Source organism: Lygodium microphyllum, chromosome 4, assembly GCF_053477565.2.
Source record: "Lygodium microphyllum isolate KBCC chromosome 4, Lygodium_microphyllum_v1.1.10, whole genome shotgun sequence".
NCBI lineage: Eukaryota > Viridiplantae > Streptophyta > Polypodiopsida > Schizaeales > Lygodiaceae > Lygodium > Lygodium microphyllum.
The window spans coordinates 8,317,840-8,342,784 of NC_141138.1; the positions used below are offsets into that span (position 1 = coordinate 8,317,840).

Consider the following 24,945-nt stretch of genomic DNA (forward strand, 5'->3'; position numbering starts at 1 on the left):
ATAAAGTAATTGCAAATAGAGGAGAGTTGGATGCTGATGAGGCGCGCAACTTCTTTGCTCAATTGGGTATTAAGTTGGCTTTAACATCATCCTACAACCTTGAATGCAATGGAAAGAGTGAGAGAGGTCATCAACCTATTCTCAAAGCTCTAGCAAAGTCTTGTAGAGGAAATATTAAAGAATGGCCTAAAATGCTACCTTTTGCATTATGGGCTGACCGGACTACTCACAGTTCAGTGACTAGCTATATACCAACTGAACTTATGCATGGACAACAACCAATTATGCCAAATGAAGAATCTATTCTCACATGGAGTCTTCTACCTTGGGATGAAGGCATAAGTAGAGAAGAGTTGTTGACTTTGCACATATGGCAGCTAGAAAGAAGGCCTAAAGATGTTCGAGCACATATTGAGAAGCTAAAGATAGCAAGACTAAAGAACAAAAGAAGATTTGATAAGCGACATCGACTTCAGCCAAGAGCAATTCAAGAAAATGACTAGGTGTTTGTCTATGACAGCAGCCTAAACAATCAATACAGTGCTTCTAGGAAGATGGTAAAGCATTGGTTTGGCCCATATGTGGTAAAGATCATTCATGACAATGCCACATATTCATTGGCTAAATTGGATGGAACAAGCATGAAGATACCCATAGCTGGAAAAAGAATCAAGCTCGAAGAGAAAGTTCAACATATGAGCTAGAAGGCTTGAATATAATTCAAGATCATGAAGACATTGAGGAAGAAGAAGAGGCAGAAGATGAAGACATTGACACGACAAAAGATACTTCTTCTGACACTGCAAATTCGTAAGACTTTGGCACATGCCAGAGGATGTGCAGGTTAGGAGGGGGTGGATGTCATGCCGCTACGTGCACACCGTGTAAAAAAATCTAGAGTGTGGCTTCCTTTTAGATTTAGAGAGCTAATGCCACTTTAGGCATTAGTATTAGTGTCCATGGTTGAAAATATTAGAATTTTTTGGACAAGGTTTTAGTCAATTTTTGATATTCTAGATATTATCTCTTGTAAAAATCCATAAAACTATAGATAACTTCTAAATTAGGAGGACATGTAAAAGAAAGCATATAGCTTTTAGCTAATTTGAGAGGATTTTATGTAAAAAAAGAGATTAGCAAAATTACGCGACATGCGATCGTTGTTTTCAGGCAGTGAACAACACTTAAAAAGTGGGAGATGAAGAAGGAGTGATCTAGCAGGAATCTAGCCATGTGTCCTAGTAACTAACCCCCCTTTCGAAGTCATTGGAAGCATCAGATTGGGAATCTGAGCAGCATAGAGGAAGGTATTATTTTGTACACGTTTTTATCTATTAGAGTTATATTTTCTCATAATGCTGAAAGAAACTGACAGGCTTCATCTCTGTTAGTATTCTTCTATATTTTCTAATTCTTTTTGGGAGTATTCTTCTACATCTTCAATCTCTTCGAACTCCTTCTCTTATCTCTACCATCTCTGAAGTCTAAGCTCTTGAACCCCCATACATTCTTCTCTTGCCAAACCCCTGTGGTGACCTTCAATCCTACACATTGCAACAGCGGAATGGAGAATGAAGGCATGCCAAGAAAAATTGGGAAACACAAAAAGTGTGAAAAAGTCCTAAATCAAGGAAAGGTGCTCAAGAAAAAGCACAAGTCAATACTTTTGCAAAAGAGCACAAGGCGCACCATGATTTATTTTAAAAGCATTGGGCTCTGACATGTGCAAATTGTAAGTGTAGATGGGTGGTAGGAAGGAAGCTAGGAAGTTAGGAGAACAATGGAAAAAAGAGCGACCGACCATACAAAAAAGGGGAAAAGGGGATGACTGCCCAAAAGGGATTTAGGGCTTTGTATATAAAGTTCAAAAAGTGAATGAGAGCTCATTCTTGGGTGTCTGGCAAAGTGGACTCTTCTTCTTCTCTCCTTCTCTTCTCTTGCTTACTTGTGAGTGCTTGAGAGAGGGAGTGAGGGAGTGAGCTTGTGAGAGTGAGGGATCTTGGAAGTGAAGCTCTCCACCTTCTCCTCTCTTCTTCTTCTCTTCTCTTGTTTCACGTGTGGCTATGGAAGATGGAGCTTGGAGAAAGAGGTTGAGGATGCTTGAGCTTGCATCATGAATCGTGGGGCTATCGGAGTGCTTGAGAGAGGAAACAATTCAATTGGGCATCAAGGTAAGCTCACTGCATTCGTAGAGAGGGACAGCGCGTCGGCTATGTGAGAGGTAGCCATTAGTGTCGCTTGAAAGGCTTGAACAATAAGCGGTCCGTGGGTCTTGGCAATTGGTGCCTGCCTCTGCAAGTGACAAGAGCTATTCACAAGGAAGCTACAATGTCGGCCACATGCCTCAAATTGAAGATTTAGATGAACTTAGGGCTTGACTAGGATTGATCTGTAATACCCCATAAAGCATGAAAAAGATTCAAGAGATCAATCTAATGACAAAAGATCCAACCAAGGAAGACCTAATCCAACAGTTGAGAAAGAAAGGCTATGAGGATTATGAACTAGAAGCAATAGCTCTCATGCAACCCAACACATCCTAGTCAACCTCTCCCATCATCCTAGAGTTGCCCATAGTCATGATAGCCCCTATGGATATGCTAGAGCTACAAAAATTAGACACACAATGGAGTCAAAAGAGTACTCAATCGAAGAAGAGGAAGGCCTAGAGCAAAAAGAGGCTTACATAGCCATGATTTGGACCTTGAAAGCTCAGTTGTAGAAAGTAATATCTCATCCTATTCCCCTTGAGGCCCTATCATAGGAAGATAAAGAGAATACAAAGGAAACTATGCAAAAATACTAGGAGAAATAGGAGTTTAGCCCTCATATGATGTTTGATTTCAAAGTTAATGAGGAGAGTAGGTTCAAAAGGCTGCTTCCATTGCACATAGTATAGTAGCTTATATGAAAAGCTAAGAGCATTGCAATGAAGTGGTTAAAACCATTAGATATCAGAGCCGATAAAAAGTCATATAGAGTCCAAGGAAAGCAAGGGAAGATACTTAAAATTGAAGCCTAGAGAAGTGCGGCTAGGTCTACGAGAATGGCACTATCCCATTCTAGAAGGCAACAAAAGGGCTTGGGAAGCCTTTATCCACTCACAAAAAGAAGAGTGAACATATCCACTCTTCTACCCCTACCCAAGGAGACATGGCTAGGAGTACTAAGAAAAAGAGCATGGTAGATTCAACTTTTTAAAGACCCCTAATATTAGAAAAACTCAACCAATAAGACCTACTTATTTCAGCCCATTGACCTAGTCCCTTCCTTTGCCCATTTTGTAAAAGAATTCACTAATAGCATTGATCCCTCCTTTACCACCACCTGTAATTATCCTTGACTCTTTTGTCGACAAAGAGTCTCTAGAAAATTAGAATGGGAATTTATCTCTAACAGAAGGCCCATCCATAAAAATTAGGACCACAATTTTCTCACAAGCTTTATAAACACTCACGTTTATAAAGCTTGGAACTCTTAGCTCTTGGCTACCTTTGGAAGCATATAGACTAAATAAGCCCCACCCCAAGCCTCAAGCTAGCTTAGATATGAGGCTAAATGGGTTCGAAGGATCCCTTAGATAATAGATATGGGGTCAAAGGCTATAATTACTCATAATGCTCTCATTTGCACCTTTTGGCCATTTAGAATTTCCTCTTTTCTAAAAGTGAGCTTGTAATAGAGGAAGCTTTTGAACTGCAAGTGGGTATTGTGAGAGAAAGATGAGGAAATTGAGGCACTTAGTGAACTTGTAAATGAACATGCCTATGTGGCACTTAGCTTTTTATTGTAAAAGAAAACATTGCAAACATAGAGTGGCACAAACAATATGACTTTCACTTGTGCAATGTTTAGGTACTTGCATTTCTATGTGTTGTTATATAGAAAGAACTCATTTGTTTGTGGACTAGGAAGTAGCCATTCTACATTGGTAATGGAAGAAGGCAAATGACATTTTGTTTTCATGAGACAAATACTATTGACTAAGGTGCAATGTAGAACACATCGTAAAAGAAAACACCAACCTCTATAGGAGACCTTTTAGAACTCCCATTGCGTTAGAGCTCACTTATGCATATGATGCATTTGATAGTCCCACACTGCAAAAAATATGGATTGTTAGCCCAACAAGAAGAGGGATACACATATGTGAATCATATACACCATATTGATATCATATTTGAACCCTTGAGATGGCCACTCAAAAGAATAGTTTGAGAGAGGAATGTACTTGTAGTTTGGCATGTTTTAGAATGACATTTGAAGGAAAAAGCACAACTTAGAAGGTACTAAAACTTCTTTTACTATCATTTGATATCTTCTAAGCCTCAAATTCACAACCATGCCTTGTGGTTATTAAGAAACTCATTCTTTTAAACCTTTCTCTCCTTTATTTTCAATACCACCCAACAACCAATGAGACCTTTAGTGATATCCAATGCCTAGCTTTGTTGATTCTTTACTTTGGCCCATACTTGCTAAGGGAACTGCTCTATCTCTCATTAACACTATAATTTGCTCATTATTTTCACCAACTCATACATTGCAATGGTTATTGTCATCTCTAATGTGATGAAGTTCTTTTTTCAATAGGTCTCTTGTGTTTTTAAAACCCATAATTGACACATCTTGCTTTTGAACTTTGTATTACCTAAACTTATGCACATGATTGAAGAGATCTTGATTCCAATAGCCCTCATTGGAATAATAAGGCTCTTAATAACCAAGTTGTCATCCTCACCATCTCCAAGATATCATGCCATGCTTGACAAAACTTAATGAAAATGGCAAGTGCAAGAAAAAAGATTGAGTGCGTAGGTCTTACCGTTCATTTATAAGGTAATGTTTCTTGCTACACCATTACATCTTCCCGTCATGGTTGCATGACTCTAGGGAATGTTGCTATGAATGACTTTGATCAACACATACCTATTGTCAAGTCAAATGTGGATGCCAAATTGTTGTTTCTATATGTTCGTGTGATATCCCTTAAAGACTCCATGGCTGTCAAGCAAAGATTTGAAAGAGAGGATGTAAAGAAGTTAGACTAAATACTACTAGGAAAGAAAGAGGTATAAGAGATTTATTAGATGAAAATAAAATTTAAAGTAGTTTTATCAAACGTAATGTGGAGTCCTATAATATTTTTAACCAAGAAAAAGCACTCACTGTGAAAATTTTGAAAAACCTTAATTTTGGTGGCCTGAAAAGATGGATGTGGCATGGCTATCACTTTCAAAGTTACTCCCAATTTTGTAGGCCACAATTATTTGATTAGTAATAATGTAGCTCACAATTTCCTTATAAGAGTAAAATGTTTTTAGGTGGTAATCACTTTCTTATTGAATTTCTCACAAGAACCCTTTTTAGCCAAAACCTCCCCTTAGGGAATAGTGAGAGAGTAGGAGAGATGATGACACTTGGATATTAAGAGATGAAGTAAGCATGTAGCTAGTATCCCTAACTGCTCCAAACCATCACCACAACTATGATTACCTTTTTTCTCACTACTTATCTTAATGTGATGAGATTTGTGGGGCATATTGCAATCTCTTAAACAAAGATGCAATCTGGAGTGAAAGCTAGGGTTGCTAGGTAAGGTACCCACTCAATTAGTAGTTGAGAAAGTTTCTATTGAAGATAACCACTCAAATTTTGTTTGAAGGTCATAATAATGTTGCATGTAATGAGTTGTTAATGCTAGCATGCTTTGTTGTGAAGGAAAAGGACTATATCGAGTTTGTGGCGAGTGCACTTGATGAGGTTGAGGAGTTGTGTATATTGCTTCAAGTGCAAGCATGCCTAGCACCTCGATTGCACATAGGGTTAGGTTTATACACTTGTGCATTAATTACAAGGCGTCAATTTCAACGAACATTTTTCTGTGGTGTATTGTGCAAGGACTTATTTCACTTAACAATGCCATTATTCCTAGAGCATGATTGCAACATAGAATGAAAGCTTTTGCTTTTTGGCAATGTGATTGCCGTGCCTTGTGGCATTATTTATTGATGGGAATAAAACCAATCTTTCACCCAAAGATTTCCCATTTTGGAGCCACCCATGTATTTGCCCAACCAATTGGGGACTTGGCTCCACCGGGGCCAAGTTCGGATTGAATCCCAGCTCCCAAATTTTTTTGGCCATGGGTGGGAGTATGGCCTCTAAAAATTCGCAGCTAGTAGAAGCTTTAATGGGTTGAGAAGGACGTTTTGGTCAGTAACATAGCCTTCGATGTTGTTGAAAAAATATTTATCTATACTATTAGTTAAGGAGAGGTGGGGGATGGGTGCCACGTGGCAGCCCCCCACCTCCCCCACAAAAAGAAAAGGAGAACGTGGGGGCGGGTGCCACGCGTCCAGCACCCGCCCCCGACCGGACGCGAGCGCCGCGGCAGGTCTAGGTACGGAGTGCCTAGTATATTATTAACTCTATCACACATGCAATGCCTGTTCCCATCCATCCAGGTGGTGGGAACAGGTTTTGGTTGGCGCTGGCTGGTAAAATGTGAGCTTTACGAATATCGTCTTTGGAATGCTAAGGATATATGGATGCCATCATTCATGAATACTGATATACAGAATTCACAAGAAGCGAGTGTCAAGGTTTCAATGCAGATGGGAAGTCCAGACTCCACGCACAGATGGCCGCATATATCACTGCCACATCTTACGTCACAATGAGAGAGCACAGGGATTAAGGAAAGGACAGTTGCGCCTCGCGAGGAGCTTTAAGTTTGCTAAGGCGAAAAACGGAAAGCAATGATTGCGTTGTTGATTGCGATCGACTCCGCGTGCTGTGAATTTGCCCTGCTGGACTCCATCCGCCATCCATGTCCCGGTCCGCTGGTCTGGACGGGGGAGGAAGTGAAAGGTCACTCACTCATCAAGGCTCACACACACACACACACAAACACACACACACACACACACACTCTCTCTCTCTCTCTCTCTCTCGTCTCAATGTGTCCAACGGCCAAGAAAGGACACCATTAATGCCCGAAACATCTGCGAGTAGCCGTACATCAATGCAGAAACAAAACTGCAACAACAAAACAAACGACATGGAGAAATGAGAATACTGTTCGTGATCTCAAGCACTGGGCCTCCTCTCTCGGGAGCTCTTTCCAGCAACCAAAGAAAACAAAACACCTTTCATCTTTTTATCATTTCACCTGCTTCTTCTTCTTCTTCTTCTTCTTGCTCCTCCTCCTCCTCCTCCTTCTGACCACTGGTGTCTGTTAAATGAAAGGCATTTTACCTGCTTTTTCCTTCTCTTCGAGTAGAGATACTAGACATAAGACAACATTCTCCCTTTTCTCGTGTTTCGGTATCTGGGGCGGCTGGTTCTCCCTGTTCAACCGTTGTTAATTCAGTGGCAAGTGTCAAGTCAATGTCAGCTTTCTCAATACCTTGAAGGGTTTTTAAGTGGGCAAATTCTGATTGGGCAATGGGCATTATTTGGAAGTGCAATCGTGTATACTGTCTTGTAGTTTGAGCTTCCTCAGATTTTTTAAAATCGGTTTTTTTGAATTTTGTACCAAAACCCAATATTGATCAGTTCCGAGAATGGGTAGGCTGCTCGAGGAGACATCAACAACAACAACAACAAGTATTTGCTATCTATTATTAACAAGGAGAAGAAGGACGGTTTCTACTGGCTTTAGACAGCTTGTTCTTCCTGGTCCACTAATGGAAGAGTCTGTAACAGCTATGTACTAGCCCTGTTGCAACAGCCATGCTTGTCCGATTGCTGCTGTAGCTGCACTTGCTGCCACAGCAGCTCAGTTCTTCAAATTAGGTGATTATCAGGCTCTACACAAATGGCAATCTGTTGTTGGACCTCAACAATGCACGCCAGTAAACAGCCAACAGGACCCGAACAGCAACAGGCATGGTTCCTCGCATCTGTGGATGTAAGTCTATGAACAGCCCCAATCCACTTGTTGAAGCTGGACAGAGGACACGGTTCCCACAATCACTTTCACTTCAGCTTGGGCATTCACAATTGGGAATCTGGATCTCAAGTCAGAGGATGCTGGCTAGCTCAAGCCAGTTCTGTATGGTCCAGCATGTGCTGCTGGGAGTTCCTTCTCTCCTCCAGGGGCCAGTGGGATTGTGCAGCCATGCCTATCTTGTATATACATGAGGATGGCCTCTATCAACGCTGTGTGTCAACTCTCCCAATCTTATCCAATCTAGTTTAGTTGCTCACTGCAAGAGGGTGAGCCCCGAGAGCTTTTTATCCTGTGATCATGATTTCAACTATGCCTGTCGTTGAGGAAGAGAGCATCCTTTCACCTTCCTCTTCATGCTGTTGCACAGCTCCATTTGCGTCTTTGCCTCCAACTAGAGTACCTGTGGCAGATACCATCTTTGGTTATGATAGTACGCTGCTAAGGGAAAATGACACGGTGTTGGACATACCACAGAGACTTGGTTCGTCTGCAGCAACAGACACGGACAGGCCATCTGAGGATAAAGTCAGTGAAGAGGATGAAGGCATGCATGACTGCTGTGAGATCAAAAGCAAGGCCTCCAGTTACTCTCTATGTGGAATCATCTGGAACCCACTCTTAACATCTAGATTGGCACTGACGGTATGTTCTACATTGATACAGACGCATGATTGGCTTTCTAAACCTCTATAAAACAGGATAAGAGTACCATAACTCTTAGCTTTAGGTTATAATTGATTCAAAAAGCTTTTCACTGGTATAGAAGTACTGCTTATTGTGAGAGTAAACTAAACAATTGTGTGCACAAAAACTGGAAGACCTTCTATTACAGTGCTGAAATCATATAGTATGCTGTTATTTTTCACTCTCAGGGTCTGCTGGCGGTTTTACTAATCTTAATGACAGTCCTTACCTGGGTGTTCACATCCACCAATGTGCAATACTCTGTACGAGCTGTAGGTGCCCGATTCCGTCATGAATTGCTGCTTCGGACTGAATTTCTAGTAGCATCCCTGCTTCAAGGAATAAGTGTTTCGTCGGTCTCCTTGGCAACAGTTTTAGGCTCGGGCGAATTCTCTTCTTTTGCAGAGCTACAAGACCAGGTTTCATTGCAGTTTGATGTTTGGGTCATGCTTGACTTTTGAGAATCCAATCAATTGTAATCATTGCACCCTGTTGCTTCACCTTGGTGAGCTTTCTTATGTCTTCTTCCAGGTTGGGCCTGCTCTCTTTCTGGTTTTTTCAGTTCTTACAAAGAAAGCAGGTGTCTCATTTCTTGCACAAGATGGCATGTTTCTGTCATATGGAGCAGATTCATCAGGCTTGTTTTGTCTTTATGCAAATGAATCATATCTTTACCCAGATTCCAGTCTCAGTAACATTTCACAAGTGGAAGCGCGCCCTTGGTATCATGGTGAAAATATATCACTAACGCGCCCCTGGTACAAATGGTATCGTCAAAATGTGGATGAGCAGTCAGGATTACCGACCAGTGGCAGCACTACTTCATTGACTCCTATTCCCTATTGGGATCTGGAGCCGGTGAAAAGCTCACTGATGGGTCAACATCTCGCTGCTAGCTGGGATTTGTCTCTGGTTGGATCAAAAGAGCTTTCATTCTCATTTCTTTCTCCTGTCCAGCACATCCATTCGAAGTCTCCAATTGGCACAGTTTCGGTAGGGGTATCTTTGGGAAACATTCTCGATGAGCTTGATATTGAAGGTGGTGCTGCCTTTGTTGCAACTGTGAATGGCCAATTGGTTGCTCAGACGGGAGGTGGCATTCCCATGCATAGCAATGCCCGTCAATCGCCGCCTCTTGCAATAGAGTCAAACAATGTACTTGTAGCTGCTGCAGCAGAATTTTTGATGCCATCCATGCCTTATATTTTAGCTGTCCAAAATGAGACCTCTAAGACAACTGAAATTGAAGTTCAGGGGAACAGATACTTAATCAATATGGCACCTCTTCATTTAGAAGGAGCAACTTTGGTATGCCTGTTCTTCTACCAGATCTCAGTCCTGGCAAGAATGCCTATGTGAGCTTGACTTCATGTTTTACTCTCCTGTTTGGTGTGGTAACTTGGTTGATTCAATACATAGGACCGATAAAAGGTGCATGAACTGATTATCTGCTGTTTTTGCAGGTGTGTTGCATAATCATCCCTTATGAAAGCATATGGGGTCTGACAGAAAAAAGAAATCATACAACCTTGGTGGTTCTTGTAGCTTTGGCTACGTGCATGGGGCTGGTTGGGTGTTTTTTTATTGTAGTTTTGACCAAAGGGGTTAGCAATGAAATGCGGCTAAGGGCAGCATTGATTCAGCAGCTAGAGGAGACAAAGAAAGCAGAGAAGAAAAGCAGCCACAAAAGCCTCGTCTTTGCAAATATGAGTCATGATCTTCGCACTCCGCTAGCAGCAATTCTTGGTCTTATTGATCTCAGTCTGCCTGATGCATCTGAACGTTCTGAGCTGGAGTCCAACTTGCTGCAAATGAAATCCTGTGCTACTAATCTGCTTGGTGAGTTGAAACTACTTATGTGTGGAGACAATCTGTTTCTTTCCCCTGTGCCGCTGCCTGTTTATTGAATCTTCTTATTGTTTTGTTTATTTCCGGTTAGCTCAATTTCACAGAGCTTTTTTGTTTCAATTCTTTTCTGCTCCTTGATCTTTTTTGGGTGACAGCTTCCTGTGCTTTTCCAGGGATATTAAACACAATCCTGGACATGAGTAAAATTGAGGCTGGGAAGTTGGTGCTACAAGAGTCAAACTTTGATTTAGTGAGTGCCCTTGAAGAAGTTGTTGATACATTCTCAGTGGTGGGTCTTAAGAAAGGGGTAGAGGTTGCTTTAGACCTTGCAGATGGCTCTGTAGAAAAGGGCTCTTGGGTTATAGGAGATGTAGGACGTGTTAAGCAGATCATGGCTAACCTTCTCAGTAATGGTGTCAAGTTTACCAATGAAGGTCATGTCGTCTTGCGTGCCTTAGTGAAGCCACTAGACACTGCCACTGCCAGGCCACGGGTAACATACCGAGGAAGGTTCTTGTCTTGGCCCTTAAATCAACTCTTGAGGTCACCTTCCAGGGAGAAAGAATTGCGCAAGTTGATTGAGGGACTGTTAAGAAAGGATGAAAATGGGGATTATGTGCAAATAGAATTTGAGGTGGATGATACTGGAAGGGGTATACCAAAAGAACGGTGGAAGTCTGTTTTTGAGAACTTTGTACAGGTTGAGTCATCTGGACCACGGAGTTATGATGGAACAGGCCTTGGCCTTGGGATTGTGAGATCACTGGTAAGCTTGAGGCAGTCTTCTTGTCTCGATGGTGCTAATGTTTCTGGTGTATTTTCTAGGATCTTTCAAGTGTTTATAAAACTTGCAATGGTTTCTTCGCTGTGTAGGTTCAGTTGATGGGAGGGGACATCCGTATCATTGACAAAGATGAACCTGGTGAACCTGGAACTCGTTTTCACTTTAATCTGGTCTTCAAACGTGGAAAACAGGCTTCCAAGAATGGAATTGGATCAGCCCAGCAGGCACAACACATCAGTCTGCAAGAGACAGGTTCTTTACAGACAACTTTTGGTGTCAGCAGTATGACAGTTCCTGCTGGCTGGCAGCTAGACTATAACAGAGAATCTTTATTTGCAAGAGGTTCCGAAGGAACGGGGTTAAATACACCTTCTATCGTTGAGAGTGTCCATGTACTACTTGTGATGCGGGGACAAGCAGGTAAAAGGATAGTGAAAAAATGGATGGAAAAGAGGGGCTTACAAGTGTGGACCATTGGCAACTGGGATGAATTTATTTCCGCCGTTCAGATTATCAAACAAGAGATATTTTCAGAAAGTTTTAGCATGTCCGAAAGGTTTGACTTGATGTCTCCGGAAGGTCACATGCATGAAGCATGGGCAGATGAATGGGCTGCAAATGGGTTCTCTAGAGCCAGATGCAGTACTGATGCATCTTTGCAAAGGGCATCCACATGTGATAGCAGGTCTGCAGCACATCTGCATTCTGCTCAAAGGTTACTCTTGTATGGAGCTCAAGCACGTCTTCTTTTGGTTGTAGATGTGACAATGGTGACAGTCTCGTTGAATACGGTGTGTTCTGATTTGGAGGATACTTTGTTGAATGCGGATCAGCCAGTAATCTTCAAGGTTGTCTGGCTGGTGAATGCAAATACGCCCAGTAGTGATATTAAGTATTTGAGGAGGAGGACTAGTGTGTGCCATCTTGTCTTGCAAAAACCTTTGTATGCTTCTCGCTTACAACATGTTTGGTCCTTATTGCAAGAATTAGCTGGCAATAGGGTGCAGGAATCATGTCAAGGTGAAGCTCCACATATGACTTCTAGATCTCGTGAAAAGATAGATCTGGGTACAGCAAACTCACTGTACACTTCCCTTTCCTGCATGAACACTTTCCAGGAAGAGAGAAATCCACCATCTAGTTTAGTTGTAGAAATGAATACCAGCGCTCATCAGACTGAAACTGCTGGATCCAGCTTTGCCTTTGGCAGGGGGACTTTACAAAAACATGTAGATCAACAGCAAGATAACTTGAACCGACATGCCCAGGATGTTTGTTTACCTGTAGGACTCTCACCTTTGCCAAGAGAGGAGCAGCTGCCAGTGCAAATGCCTTCTCAACATGTTTCATCTGCAAGGGGTAGAACTAGCCTTGCATCCAGGGATCATCAAAATGCCTTGTCTGCAATGCACATACTTGTGGCAGAGGACAATCCCATACTTCAGCGCTTAACTAAGACACACCTGATTAGACTTGGGGCCACTGTAGTGTGTGTTGACAATGGGGCAGAAGCGGTTAGATTGGTTCTGGAAAACTTGTACAAGAATAAGGTCTCTTCCCCTATGGGAGGTGGACGTTTGGCAAATGAAGAACATGAAACAAAGAAGAACCAGCCGTTTGACCTAGTTTTGATGGATTGTGAGGTATTCTCTGTTATGATATGATAGGCAACTAATTACAAGTTTGGTTTTATAATCTTAAACACATCAATCAGTGTGCTGTTTGCTGTTGCTGCTTTTGTGAATATTGTAATTTGATGCATGCTAATCAAAGCTCAAACACAGTCTGCTTTCTCAAGTTGCGCTTGTGTGCTGCATTTCTACCTCTCACCATTCATTCATTTTTAGCTATTTAGGTTGCTAGTAAATATTGTTGTGCCCTTACATCTGCATGGTAGAAGCATATTTTCTGTTTTAGAGTAGGGGCAAGACTGGTATATTTATATTTTAATGCATCATGGCTGCCCTGTGAAGTGCTACTATTTGAAGTGGTGCAGCAATGGAAGCATAGACAAGTGCTGAAATAAACTGCTGAACACAAGACAGAAGAAAAAGAACAAAAGATCAAGAGAACATTGCAAAAGAAGAGAACTCAAAGATGTGCTTGGGAAATGAATGGAATCCATATACCAAACACGAGAATGACGTGTACAATAGTGAGTCACTAGCTGTGTGGGCACTGGCACTGGCTCTGGCTCCTCTCTCCAAACAACAGGAAGACCACTAAATCAGCAGAGGAGGAGCCACTGAATAAATAGGCCCAAATTATGCCAAATATGGCAGCTGGTCAACCAGCAATAAATGCCTAAATAATAACTCATATGACCACTATAAAATGCCTAACTTACCTAGTAATATTAGGCATAGCCCAAACTCATACATGAGCTGACTAGACTGCTAACACCCTCTCTCAGATCATGGGTGATCTGATACAATACAATGGTACAATGAGAATCATATACAACAAAGAACCACCTGAGTAGAACCATGGATACCCAAGTAGTGGGAGATCAAGCCACCACCAAAGTGCCTCGGAGAGAATGTGAGGTCAATGTCGATCATACAACTCCTGAAAATAGAAAAGAGATATAATAGATCTCTGTGTTGGTCAACAATGTCTCGCAATAGCATACAAGACTATCATGCCAAAAATGCCTCTGAATATATATGACCACTGACCATGGATTCCCTACCTTTGGCCAAGACCACCAAAGTTTCCCCTCATGTGAGCTTAAGACTAGGAGCCAAGCCTGTTGTTAGTTAAATAGACAGCCCAACATCAACTTGGATGTCAATCCCAACTCCAGGATTTGAATTGCGAGACTTTGGTCAATGCATCAAGAACGTCCCTCTCTGGAACCTGTACACCTGTATACTTGTATAGATGAGGTATGGTTGCCTCTCTCACCTTCCTCTTGTACTCCCTCTCTGGCACTGGAGAGTCTTGAGGGATGACCGTATCACTTGGACAAGAAAGCAGCTGAGGAAGGGGCAATCAAGCCCTTCTTGCAGTTTGAAAAAGTGGATCCCGTCCGTGCCATGGACTTCTCTTTGGCCGGAGGATCAGAGTCGGAGTCTGATGAAGAGGATGACATGTGGGAGTAGTCTGTGTCAAAAGATGACGTACCAGCGAGATAGTAGGGTTTGCAGGGAGGAACACGCAGTGAACTCGGCAAACATGGAGAAGAGAAGAGAAGAGAGAAGAAACTCTGATGAAGACCTGAATCATGGAGTGAATGTGATACAAGGGACCAAGGGTGCTGTAGCACAAGGAAGATGATGAAGACAGCCACAAACCATGAACCGCAATGTTCTCCTGAAGGGGTGTGAGGGTAGTGGAGAGGCTGGAGAGAAGAGGCGACGGATTGAATGAATCAGCCGTGAGGAATGAATGAGAGAATGGCCTATAAATATGCATAGTCAGTCTAGGATGGTGCTCCTTTTTGGAGCTGCAAACCCTAAACGCAAAATGCAGAAACACAAAAACGCAAAACTGCGGGTGAAGGGTTTCTCAACATCCTCTCTCAGGCCCAAAAAGGGGAACAAGAGAAGAGTGAGGTGGAGATGCAATGCTACATGTTGAAGAATGCTCATGCAGCAGGTGCCACTTGGACAATGTCCCTCGTGGGGAAATTGTTCACTTGCCCAAGTGCCCTAGTACAAAGGTGATGAAATCATGCAATGCATAGGAGGTAGAGGATCCCTAAGATTCAAGATTTCCACCCAAAAGGGAATCGACAGTAAAGAATAGTAGATAGAGTGAACTGGAGAACCCGAAACTCAACCTCGGGAGAGAAGCCACTAGCTCCGTGCATCCATGTTGGAAGGAATATGAAGGCCTCGTCACCAAGTCGCGGCTGAACCTCCGAGGTCCCAATCCAGGTGGTACTTGAAGATCCTGGGTATCAGTAGAAGAGATGATTGGTCGAAGACAGCCACCCCAAGAAAGTAGAGGATGGGTGAAGAGCTTTATGTGGAGTAGGTTTCCCCCCTAAGGTGGGAGGTGGAGGGGCCCCTATTGAAGTCGAAGAAGTAGATGTCCCCTCTGAGGGCAAAGAAATAACATTCCCCTCAGAATCCCCCTCTAAAGTAGATAGGGAATCCAAAAACTCATGGATCACGGATTCCAAAATGTTTGATGATGAAGGAAGTGTTGCCGGTCGTGCCGAAGAAGGTATTTGGGGTGCCGAAGAGCTCCCAGAGGTAGCCTCTCAAACTTGAGTAGTCGAGGGTGGGGAAGGGTGGGGCTCAGAATGAGCAAGAGGTAGGCAACAGTCATTGTCTCTCAGTGGGGTAGATTGGGTAGCCGAAGAAGAGGAAGGAGTCCAGCCACTATCTCTCGAAGGAGCAGACTGACGAGGAGACGCTATCAAATAATCACTATCTCTTGATGGAAGGGACTGCAGATCCATAGGTCATGGAAGCCATTGTACTGGAAAATAAGTGGGACAAGACAACTGCTGGCATTGCCACGATCCCCAGGAGGTCGTAGTGCCAATCGATCCTCCATGTGCTCGAAAGGACTTAGTGCACATTGGATGCATCTTATTGCCTTGAGCAGAGTACTCTGATAGCCGATGTAGAACGATCTCTGTGGCCTAGAAAGGAGAGGTGGCACAAGAAGTGCCTGGTGGAAGACGCATATACTCTAGGGGGGTGGGGAGCAAAGGTCGAAGTTGGCAAGTATCGGTGATGTGTTCAGTGATGCCATAGTAGGAGTACCCAGTAGTTTGGTCATCTGTTGGTAAAGAAGCCATGGATACCAGTGTGCCTTGCTAAAGAAGGAAGAGGTCAACCACTATGAACCACGAACCGCAATGTCTGCCTCAAGGGGTGTGAGGGCAGTGTGAAGCACAAACCGCAATGTCCGCTTCAAGGGGTGGGAGGGAAGTGGAAGTGCTGGAAATACCCTAACATAGAAACATAAACAGGAACCGTACAACAAAGCATAAACTGATAAAATAACACAGTTAAGGTTAGGGTAACTGTCATGGGGAAGTGAAATTTTGAGATGCTTTAATCTTGCTAGTAACATTTGATTAAGTTACTAATCAAATGTGCAAGGTTGTTTAGCACATGTGATGCACATGGCAGTTATTTCATGGGAACGTGCCAAGGAACCCTGAGGATGCAGTGGGTGTTAAAGGCAAAAGTTGTGTTAAGTTATGCCAACTGGGTTTTGGTGGTCAGTTGGTGCCAGGTTGGACCCTAGGACAATTGTTTGGCCATTAAGTGTCAGCGGTGGTGACACCAGGGACTAGCATTAATTAATTAATTAATGCTAGTCTAAGGGTCAACAGAGGTTGGGAACCGCTCCAAGTTGCAAATGGCCTAGACAATTTCATTCCAGATGGGCATGTTTAATTTTGGGCAGGGTCAAAAGGGCTGAAATTAATTTTCAGAATTAATTAATTCTGAAAAATTAATTTAATGACTGAAAATGCATTAGGAAGGCTGCCACTTGGCAAAACTTTCTCATGCAACTAGGGAGAAGGCTGTTGGAGGGTGGTGGAAGCTGCATGGTAGCCATTCAGAGCTTGGTGGAGAGAGAGGAGGTGATCAGATTTGGCTCTGAGAGAGGACGACGATTGATCGCGCGCTGTGACAAGACAGGGGGCAGTAGGTTTCTCTTCTGCCTCAAGAGAGGCGGCGGCAGGAGAGGAGGGCTCGTCTGGTGTTTTACCCCCCCTTTGAAGTTGTTGGTGCCATCAGATTTGTCATCAGAGCTACGAATCAGAAGATACATTTCAGCTGATTTTCTCTCTTTCTACAACATTCTCTCTTCTCCTCCAGTCTATGCTCAAGTATTCTCAGCAATTTTCAGCCATGGGTAGCAGAGTATAGCCAAATTTGGTGGACAGCAGAGAGTTTACTGCTATAAACCCTAAATTACAGCAGTAATTAGGGTTTAGCAGTCACCTTGGGACCCGTGCCATCGGTCAAAGGCATTGTACACTGAAATCAGCACCGGAAATTCGTGGAATTGTGAGGATTTCAGATGCCAGCCCATCTATTGTGAATTTGGGGCAACATTTGACCAGTTGGGGTTCCATTAGAGCAAGTCCTGGGTGAAAATCAAGGGGCAATTTGCCTGAATGCTTTGCTGATTTTTGGAATAGCAAGGGCCTTTTGAATCAGCCAAGGAGATTGTGAAATCTCGGCTTGTTATTTATCCATCAGCAATTGAAATTAAAGAAATACCGAAAGAGGCGCCAGTTTTGGGGCCAACAAGGTGTCCACTGTCCAAGTTTATGAAGGTAAAGTGAGCATTTCAGTTTATGTTCATTTGCTAATTTCTGTAATTAAGTGCTTAATCAGGTTAAACCACCCTATCCAAGAAGGAAGGCTGGTTTCATGGTTCCATTGCCGAGATAATCACTCAATCTCTTGATTTAGTGAGCCCAAGGCACCTGATTGCAAGCCAAGGCTTTCTGCTAGTGCTGATTTTTGTGCTTAGCTGAGAAATCACAGCAACATGTCTTCATATAGTGAGATGGAATCAAGCAATGATGATGCCTCTCAGTATGGACATTCTCATGGGAATGAAGGAAATGCAATGCCTAATCTTGGACAAGGCTCTCATGATGGATAACAAGCTGAAAATGTTGTTGTTGGGCAAGATGCAGGGCCTTCAAGCCATCATGAGGTAGATGACCAGCAAAGTGAAGAGGAATTTGATGACTAGTTCAAGAATCGGATGAGGACAGCATCAAATCTCTTTGTTGAATTAGCAAAGGATCCTCAGTTTACCCAATTTTTGAATGCTCCGAAGAAGGACAGCAAGGGCAAGAAGAAGAAGTCAACTTCTACACCTTCGAGACAGCAAGATGCACCGAAGGTAGTGCCAAATCCTTCACTTGAAGCTCCTAAAGCGGCCAATGAAGCTAAACAGTTGGTACCTATGGGGCAAGGAATGCAAATGCAAGGCCATTATGGAAGTGCCAATCCAATGGATTTTGGGCAGCCGGGCATGCATACTATGATGGGGCAGCCAGGATACTTTGGTGGTAGCACGATTTTTCATGCAATGGTTGGCCAAGGGCCGCATACAGGAATGCATGGCACAAATCCCTATGGTATGCAGCAGCCAATGCATGGTGTGCAAGGCCCATTGTTTTCGGGTATGGCTGGAAATGTACAAAACCCTATGTATGGTAGCATTGGCTTGATGCCTGGGTTACAAAGTGGAATGTTTGGCAATGCATCTGCACCCCCGAATGCTTATGGGGCTCAAGGAATGATTGCTGGTCATCCAAATGCTTCATTTGGGCTTGGTCATGATGTAAATACAGCAAATGCGCCCTTTTTGTAGCAGTCAGTGTATGACAACTTGACTCCCAAAGGGGAAGCAAAAGACTATGATGAGGGTGGAAAAGCAGTGAAGTTTGAGTCCTTCAGTGGTGCACAAGATAGGCTGAAAGCTTTGACCTTCATTCAGCAGTTTGATGCAGCCTATTCAGGGGGAAACTTCACCGAATCCTCTAAGATTCGAAAGGCAACCACTTTCTTGAAGGGGAATGCATTGCAGTGGTGGTCCATGCTCTTGATGCAAGGTAGAGTACCATCAACATGGGTACAATTCAAGCAAATGTTTGTATCGAATTGGTTGACTAGTACCTTTGAGGTGGACATCATGACAGCTTGGAACAAGCTTGAGTACCTTTGAGGTGGACATCATGACAGCTTGGAACAAGCTTGATGCTAAGGAATGCAAGAATTTAGAGCAATACAATAAGAAGTTTTGGGATGCATTGCTGCCCCTCACTTCTTATCGTGCCGTATCCCTTAGTGAGCAAGTGGAAAAATATGTATGTGGGTTGCCCAAAGGAATCAGGGATTTTTGCATAAAATCCACCGTGTCTAGCATGTCTCAGCTCATAGAGACTGCTGCTACAGCCGATGCTTTGCTGCGTGGAAAGGATTCGGGCTTCTAAGAGCGCGGGGAGAAACCGAATAAAAAGTTGTTTAATGTTGAGAAAAGGGGCATATCTGAAAACCAGCTTGAAAATAGGCCAAAATAGCAAAGAAAGGGCTCGAAAACATTGGCACAATGTAGGGAATTGATGGCTGCAAATAAATGCTTTATTTGTGAGCAAGAGGGTCATATTGCATCCCAATAGGCAGCAAGCTGCAAAATCAGAAAATCAGGGAGATCCTAAGGGTAAAAGACCCAAAACATCAGTGGGATTGGTGCTCGATGTTGTTAGTGATCAGCCCAATGATGATGCTACTGAGTTGTGTAGCGCATGGGGCAAAATTAGGGATCAGCATGCATTGATATTTTTTGATAATGATGCACGAGCCAACTTCATCTCTACTGACGTGGCAGCCCGTCTAGGCATCAAAGAGGATGAGATGGGAGCCATGGGGGAAGTTGGAATGGCATGTAAGGGTCCTGCAGAACGTATCACACCACTCATTGAAAAGCTTCGGTTGCACATACAGGGATATGTGGACAACGAAGAGTTTTACATTGCTCCACTTGAGGGTTGTGATATGTTGCTTGGTATGCCATGGTGCCATTGTATGCATGCAGTGATTGATTCATATGCAAAAGAGATCACTATTCAACATAAGGGAAAGATACTCACACTTGATGTAAAGTTGAAAGGGGAATCTGTCCTTGTTGTATCTGCAGCTGCTATTTCTAAAGTAATGAAAAATCATCTTTCAGCGTATTTAGTTTTTGCTAAGGATAAGGATGATAGTGAGAATGTTGGGAATATATCTATATTAGAGATCTGAAACATCTGAAATCTGCAAGTTGAAACATCTGATTTGCAAAAACGAGATTATGATGCAGTGGAAGAAGAAGAGAAGTGGATGCCGAACCAGCCACTGGCCTTTGCCTTCAGTGGAGTGGAGGATCTTCGCTGTTAGGTGACCAAATCCAGCTCTGATACCATGTCAAAAGATGACGTACCAGTGAGATAGTAGGGTTTGGGGGGAGGAATACGGAGTGAACTTGGCAAACATGGAGAAGAGAAGAGAAGAGAGAAGAAACTCTGATGAATGGAATGAAGACCTGAATCATGGAGTGAATGTGATACAAGGGACCAAGAGTGCCGTAGCACAAGGAAGATGATGAAGACAACCACGAATGACGAACCGCAGTGTTCTCCCGAAGGGGTGTGAGGGTAGTGGAGAGGTTGGAGAGAAGAGGTGACGGATTGAATGAATCAGCCGTGAGGAATGAATGAGAGAGTGGTCTACAAATAATCATAGTCAGTCTAGGATGGCGCCCCTTTTTGGGGTTGGAAACCCTAAATGCAAAACGTAAAAACGCAAACTGCGGGTGAAGGGTTAAGGGTTTCTCAATAGTTTGCACATCCAGCTGCTTTTGCTTCTCCGTCTTTTTCCATGAGGTTGCTAACTCCTTGTAGTCCGTTCGCAAGTGGCTCTGCTTACCAGAGTGATAACACTGGGCCTTCGACTTCTTCTTCCTGTCACCCCTCTCTGAAGTTGTAAAGGCCTCACTGGAACCGCCATAATGAGATGAGAGTCTCCTCTATAAATGCAAAGATGTCTCATGCTCAAGCAGCATGGACATATATGTAAAGCTCACAGGTGTAGAGAATGTGTGCACCCTCAAAGCATTCGCCACTCTATCAAACTCCGAGGGGAGCTTGTAGAGTACTATGCCTACTAGATGTGCCTCTGTTAGGGAAGATTGCATATGTCGAAGCTGGTCCTGTACTTGTATAACGTGGAGCAAAAATGACTGAATGGTGTCCTTGGACTCAAACTTTATCTGTTGAAGCTATCCATAAAGGGTCACAGTACGCATGGGGAAAGGTGCCTCGTACAACATTTGAAGCTTTGACCATATTTCTAGTGATGTCCTATAGGAGATAAGCGCCGATAGAACTTCTTTAGAAATACACCGAAGTAGTGCAGAATACACGTGCATTGTCCAAATCCCATGTAAGCATAGCTTCCTCATGGTTGCCCTCATCAAAACCATCGGGAAGAGAAAAGGGACGCTGAGGTTGAGAAATAGCTCCATATACAATGTACCAAATCTACTTCTGCACAAACCAAGCTTTCATCACAACACTCCATGTAAGATAGTTAAGTCCATGTAAGTTATCATCTGTAGAAGTGCATGGAGGAGCCATCTAGAGAGGAGAAGAAGAGAACATAGAGGATAGAGGGTATACAGAGAGGAGAAGAAGAGAACATAGAGGATAGAGGGTATACAGAGAGGGAATACAGCCAGACCAACAGCAAAGACTTCACAAAATGAGAGTTCACATGTAGTGTAACTAAAAATCTGACAAAAAATGAAAGCCAATTGCTGCAAAATGAAGAAGAACTAGTCAAAAACTACCAAAAACAGCATAAACGGCATGTACAAAACAGCCACGGTTAGGGGTAGGAATAAAAAATGCAGGCTGGTGGAGCATTGAATCCAGCAAACTAATGATTGCAGGCTGAAATCCAGGCGCAGGCTGAAAACACAGGTTGCTAGTCTGAAAAACTCAAGGAAAAAAAGACGTGTAATAAGCAGAAAAATCATAGCAAGAATCTAGATCTTGCAATCTGATACCATGTTAGAAGTAGTGTAGCAATGGAAGCATAGACAAGTGCTCACATAAACTGTTGAACACAAGATAGAAGAAAAAGAACAAAAGATCAAAAGAACATTGCACAAGAAGAGAACTAAGAGATGTGCTCAGGAAATGGAATCCATATATGAAACACGAGAATGACGTGTATAACAATGAGTCACTGGCTGTGTGGGGCCTGGGCACTGGCAGTAGTTCCTCTCTCCAACAACAAGACCACTTGAAGAATGATGATAATTGGATGAGAGGAGGAGCCACTGAATAAATAGGCCCAAAATATGCCAAATATGGTAGGTGGTCAGCCAGCAATAAATGCCTAAATAATCACTCATATGACCACTATAAAATGCCTAAATTACCTAGTAATATCAGGCATAGCCTAGACTCACACATGAGCCGACTAGGCTGCTAACAACTATTGCATTTAAGTTACCAGTGGCTGACATGCCTCCTTTGCAGTTTATTGTTCTTGTGAATGCTCGAGGCTCAATCAGGATTTGAATCCAAGTATGGATGCATGTTATGCATTTGCAGTTGATTAGATGCTTTGCTGATTTGTTGCAAAGTATTCATAATTATTCTTTGGATGCACCTAAGCAAGGAACAACACAAGGTGTAAACGGTTATTGAAGGCTTTGTACCGATTGTGATGCAGGACAACAAAAGCTCCAAGGTTATGGGCATTTTTACATAAGATGAAATGAATTAATTTTGTACTCATGTATATAGTAGATCCCAGATATTGAATCATAATGAGGATCTGGGAAGTGCAAAGAGAGAGTGTTGTAGAATGTATTAGGAAAACCCAAGGTCATGATCATTTTACAAACAATGAAGCAAAGGAGACTTTGAGAATATTATGTACAAGTAGTGGAAGGCATTATCAATTCTAGTGAATCTACACACAGGTGCATATCCCAAGATGGTTGGGCCATGGATGGGGGCATTGGACGGTGAGGAGATGCAACGTGTCCACGTGTTCACTTACAGGACACGTCTTAGCAGCCTATCGAGAAGAGAGTCTAGAAAGCGCCGCCCAGCATACCCACGGAATGTCACGGGGTTTGCGATCTAGGTCCTCTCGAGTCTCCCACGAAGCGGAAGCATTCCGGCCGTTCCCACTTAGGACTAACTTGAATCGGGGCTTTCCTAGTGGTCAAATTCCTAGAACGGCAGCTAGCGTCGAACCCAGGCGAACTACTTTACGCAGAAACGTTAGGGTCGAAGCGGATTCATGTTGCACTTGGTTCAAGGAGAATGGGAAACGAGAGGGATGCAAAGCTTGACCTCTCTGCCTATAAGGCATAGTTCCATTCCGTTCATTTCCTTTGAGAAAAGTTCTCGGCCAACCGGGACCACCCATCCGTAGGACGGACCCATAGCCACATCCACCGCACTTTCCTCGAGGTTGCTTTAGTTGTCTAATTACCTACCACATTTAGTTGGACACGCATAAAACAGCTTCCTTAATTATTCAATTAGTCACCGGTTCCTTCACGTAATCTTAACACTGACATAGAAAAACAATGTCAAGCAAGTGTTGAGATATCGAGCTCCACTCGTGATATGCCAGGGTGACCGTTGTGCATTTATGTCACCGACTTGTCAGTTGTAGATGCGGTTGGTACACCGCCCATGAATAATAGCTACATGACAGCTATCCTTATCTACTCTAGTTCGTGGCTCAGTTAGTATGCCACCTTAGCTAGTTGAGTTTGGTTTGAGACCCATATATAGGGTTCTTCTATTTCTTTGTATGAGAGTTCTTTTGGCTTACACAACTAAGAAGAGGAAAACTGTTTTCAACCTCCACCCTTGTGTGTATTCCCCCATTGTGCAAGCAAGAAAGCTACAAGTGAGACTCCTTCCTTCTCTCTCACAATCTTGACAGCAAGTTCCTTTACAACAATTGATCTTATTTATCTTTGGAATACATCATATAATCTAGCCCGTAGGCTAATCCATAATCCGCCCGAAGGCAATCCAGCAATTCTCATGGATTACTAATCCAAGTTTCCACCCGTAGACTAGAATGCGGGCCTCGAGATCCAATCCCGAGCCACGTTGGCCTCTTGTGCAAGGCCCGGAAGGCAAGGGATTTACGGCCAGAGCCCCCTCTGGCACCCAAGCGTCCTCCTACTCCAAGTAGCGTCCAACAGAGAGACCTCTCGCGTGTTTGGTGTCCACTTCCCGGCGCAGCTAACAACCCCCTTGGTTAGGGTCAGGCAGACAGTCGGGGGTAACTGATGCTGCCTCTCCCTCCAGGCCTTCAACTTGAAGCATTAATTATCTTTCCATTCTTAGTTCCTTGAGCAAGCAATACAAACAGTGCTTCTAACTGTACAAACACAATCAATCTAGTGGTCGTTTATTTGGCCAACTGCTAAGGTGTGAATTCTTCTCTCCGAATGCATCCAGCATTCAATCCGGGATAAAATTGCGACTTGGTAAGATTCCCAAGGGTTTCGTTGTTTGTGTATCCTTGTACCCTTGGGTTAGGGTTATACCCTGTTAACCCAAACACCTTAGGTTCCTTAAATTAAGATAGTAAATCCTGGGCAATTCTCGTCGCCCTAACTTGGTTTGTCAAATGCTCGTTACCCTAACTTGGCAACTCAGCAGCAGTATTACTCATCCTCTTGCAAGTTAGACCTTTACTAGAACTTGCCAACCTTGTTCTACGGAGTGGCAAATCCATCTTGTGACTTAAACACAAGGCCATGCGACGTTGCAACTTGTTGCATAGGAGTCATATCTAAACTTGTGGGATCAATCTCCCATCAATGACGTTCCTTGGTCAAGAAGTATGTTTAGTCAAGATGTAGGGTTTGGGGTGTCTTCTTACCCAACCCAATCCCTAACCTTACTAGGTTACCATGCTTGGCCCTAGGGATTCTAAACTCAGTCGCAAGTTTAGTATTAGGTCGATTGATCCTTAGGGTAAAACCCTAGATCGTTATTGCATGGGTGTCCAATTAACCCAACATTCCGTGAATGTGGGTAGGACCTTTGGGGATCAAAAGTATTGACTTGGCATCCCAAGTGCTATACTAGGCAGAATTTTCAGCGTGCTAAACCCTACCTAGCACTTTGAAGTGTTCATCG

The 24,945-nt window shown here is 43.2% G+C and overlaps 1 protein-coding gene across 1 annotated transcript in view; it reads left to right on the plus strand.

The window, feature by feature from the left end:
- Window positions 1-6,596: 6,596 nt before the first annotated feature.
- Window positions 6,597-24,945, plus strand: part of LOC148036777 (histidine kinase CKI1-like) — a 35,725-nt gene continuing 17,376 nt past the window's right edge. Inside the window, exons 1-6 of the mRNA XM_087675662.1 lie at window positions 6,597-8,599; window positions 8,830-9,060; window positions 9,173-9,949; window positions 10,105-10,480; window positions 10,663-11,255; window positions 11,363-12,916. Coding sequence (XP_087531788.1) covers window positions 8,255-8,599; window positions 8,830-9,060; window positions 9,173-9,949; window positions 10,105-10,480; window positions 10,663-11,255; window positions 11,363-12,916 — 3,876 coding nt within the window. The 5' untranslated portion in view covers window positions 6,597-8,254. The remainder of the gene's footprint in view (window positions 8,600-8,829; window positions 9,061-9,172; window positions 9,950-10,104; window positions 10,481-10,662; window positions 11,256-11,362; window positions 12,917-24,945) is intronic.